Source organism: Corvus brachyrhynchos, unplaced genomic scaffold (genome assembly GCF_000691975.1).
Source record: "Corvus brachyrhynchos isolate BGI_N302 unplaced genomic scaffold, ASM69197v1 scaffold266, whole genome shotgun sequence".
Lineage (NCBI taxonomy): Eukaryota > Metazoa > Chordata > Aves > Passeriformes > Corvidae > Corvus > Corvus brachyrhynchos.
The window spans coordinates 1,409,725-1,411,939 of NW_008238633.1; the positions used below are offsets into that span (position 1 = coordinate 1,409,725).

Below are 2,215 nucleotides of genomic sequence, written 5' to 3' on the forward strand. Positions count from 1 at the left end.
TAACCAGGTCCTGACTATTGCATGGAAGGGGAGGCAGAGATGGAAGGAGGGAGATGCCAACAGAGCAGCTCTGCAACATATGGCTGTGCTGTTTGTGATATGTGGGTGAGTTTTTTGACTCTCAAAGTCCATGCAGAGTAATTACGCTGTGTTTACCTGCCAGGAGCTGTCCTGCTGCCTCCCTGGGATTTGGTGTCCAAGAAGCTGTGCACAAAGAGCCATCTTGTGCACAGGGAATGAGGGAATGGAGGGAGGAGTTGTGGTCTCCTGCAGTGCGTGGTGGTCTCTGCTGTGAGCTGTAAGTTTTTACGTATGCAGCCATAAAAGCAACAGCAGCATTTAATTTTGTAGGGTTGCCATCCAAAAGAGTGTGCCAGGAAGTTCATTAATAATAACAACACTGTGAAAAAACATAATATTTTCTGTGTGCCACCACAGCCTCTCCTGGCCGTGCTTGGCTGCAGAGTGCTGGACATCCAGTGGGGTGAAGTGAATAGGAAAACAGAGAAGGTTTTTCAGTGCTACTTCACAAGCCAAAATCATACTGCCCTGTGAATTTTAGGTACAGAACAGTAGGAATTTGTCCTTGGAAATGGGAATGTGTCATGTGCTAAATCACCTCGTAGTGGCCACGGCCACAGCCAGCTGCAGTCACTCCTCGGCTGGGACAGCGGGAGCTGCTGTGAACAGCTTCCTGCTGCTTTCTCTGCTTTCCAAAAAGTTGTCCTAGGGGCTGGGTCAGGGAGTTCATTCTGAAAACACTCCTAGCAGGTTAATAAACTTGTTAATTAGCAAGCATTTAGCTGGAGTTGATGTGAGTCCATATTATTATGACTTTTATTGTTTATCACCTATCTGGATATCCTTCTGATTATATTTCAAACGCTGTTCCTCATGAAAGAAATGGTTGGATTTGTTAAACAAGAACAGGACAGACTTTACTAGTTTTTAACTACAGTCTTTTCTATCTCAGCTGTTGCCATAACTCTGGATCAACATGAGAAAGAGAATTTCCACTTGTAAAATAACATTATTCTTCAACAGGATAAAACAGTGGGAAATGGAAGTGCTCCTTTCAATAGTTCCAATCAAACAAACCATTCTCAGCTACCTGGGCTGACATGGAGTGGATGGGCTTAAACAGGGGGTGAACTTGTCTGCCTGTCCTGCTGTTTCCAAGCTGATTTTAGAAGGATGGGTGCCCACAGGGGCCTGAGGCAGGACAGCAGCCCACTGTGCTGGGATTGTTTTCACCACATCCTCACTGCAACATGCACTATATGGAAAAATGTCCCAGAAGAAAGGGAAGAATCCTGGCAGATGGAGGGGAACAGACAGTTGTTTCAGACAAGAGGAGGGAAAGTGACTGAAGTCGTGGCTCTGGGAGGGTGCAGCAGCAAAGGGCAGTGAAGGTACGGAGCAGCTCCTGTCATCAGCCCCATCGTTAACTCCAGAAAGCTCCTTCCAGCTGTGCTCCTGCACCCATTTCCCTCAGTCTCTGAGACCACAGTCTCAGGCTTTCTGTTTGAAAACTCCTGTAGGAAGAAGCTACAGTGATGGTTTAATAATTCTGACCCACTCACAGGTTTGCACCTGCTGAAAATTCAACAGCAGCAGAATAAGCAAGGGGTGGGTGGATGTCCCGTGCTCACCACGGTGTCCTGTGCAGGGAGAGGGGACAAGCTGCCTCCAGGCTCCCAATCCTGCCAGGAGCACCTGCTGGCTCAGAGCACATTGAGAAAGCACAGGATAACCTGTTAGAGCAAAAGGAATTCCAGGTTAATGGCCTCGTGTTCTGTTCTCCCAGGTTGTTTAAAAACCAGTATTGAGAAAATTGTCTGCTGAGTTTGGGAGGCTTGTTGGGGATTGCAAGGGAGAATGAAAGGAAAAAAATAGTTGTGGCTTTATGCGATGACCAGTAAGCGATTTCTTTTCATTTGTACATCTGAGCAAGGCTCTAAACTGAAAGATTATAAAGAATGGTCGTTTCTGCTCGCTGGTGGACAGGGAAGTGCTGTTAAACTGAGTGGATTCTAATGGCAAAGAGGATGGGATTTATACAGGAGTGAGAGGCACAGCCACACCTGCCTGAGGTCTGTGTGCTCCATTAGGAGCTGGGTTTCTCCTGTTCTGCTGGGGAGTGAGATGTCAAGGGTTTGGGGCACATTTGGCTCGGGTTTTACTGGCTGGCTCATCTGCTCTCACAAGAACCTCG

The 2,215-nt window shown here is 47.2% G+C and overlaps 1 protein-coding gene across 3 annotated transcripts in view; it reads left to right on the forward strand.

Annotated features, from left to right (window-relative positions):
- The first annotated feature begins 221 nt into the window (after positions 1 to 221).
- Positions 222 to 2,215, forward strand: part of IQSEC1 (IQ motif and Sec7 domain 1) — a 165,308-nt gene continuing 163,314 nt past the window's right edge. For all 3 annotated transcript variants that reach the window (XM_017737299.1, XM_017737300.1, XM_017737301.1), the window contains exon 1: positions 222 to 298. In XM_017737299.1, coding sequence (XP_017592788.1) covers positions 237 to 298 — 62 coding nt within the window. In that variant the 5' untranslated portion in view covers positions 222 to 236. The remainder of the gene's footprint in view (positions 299 to 2,215) is intronic.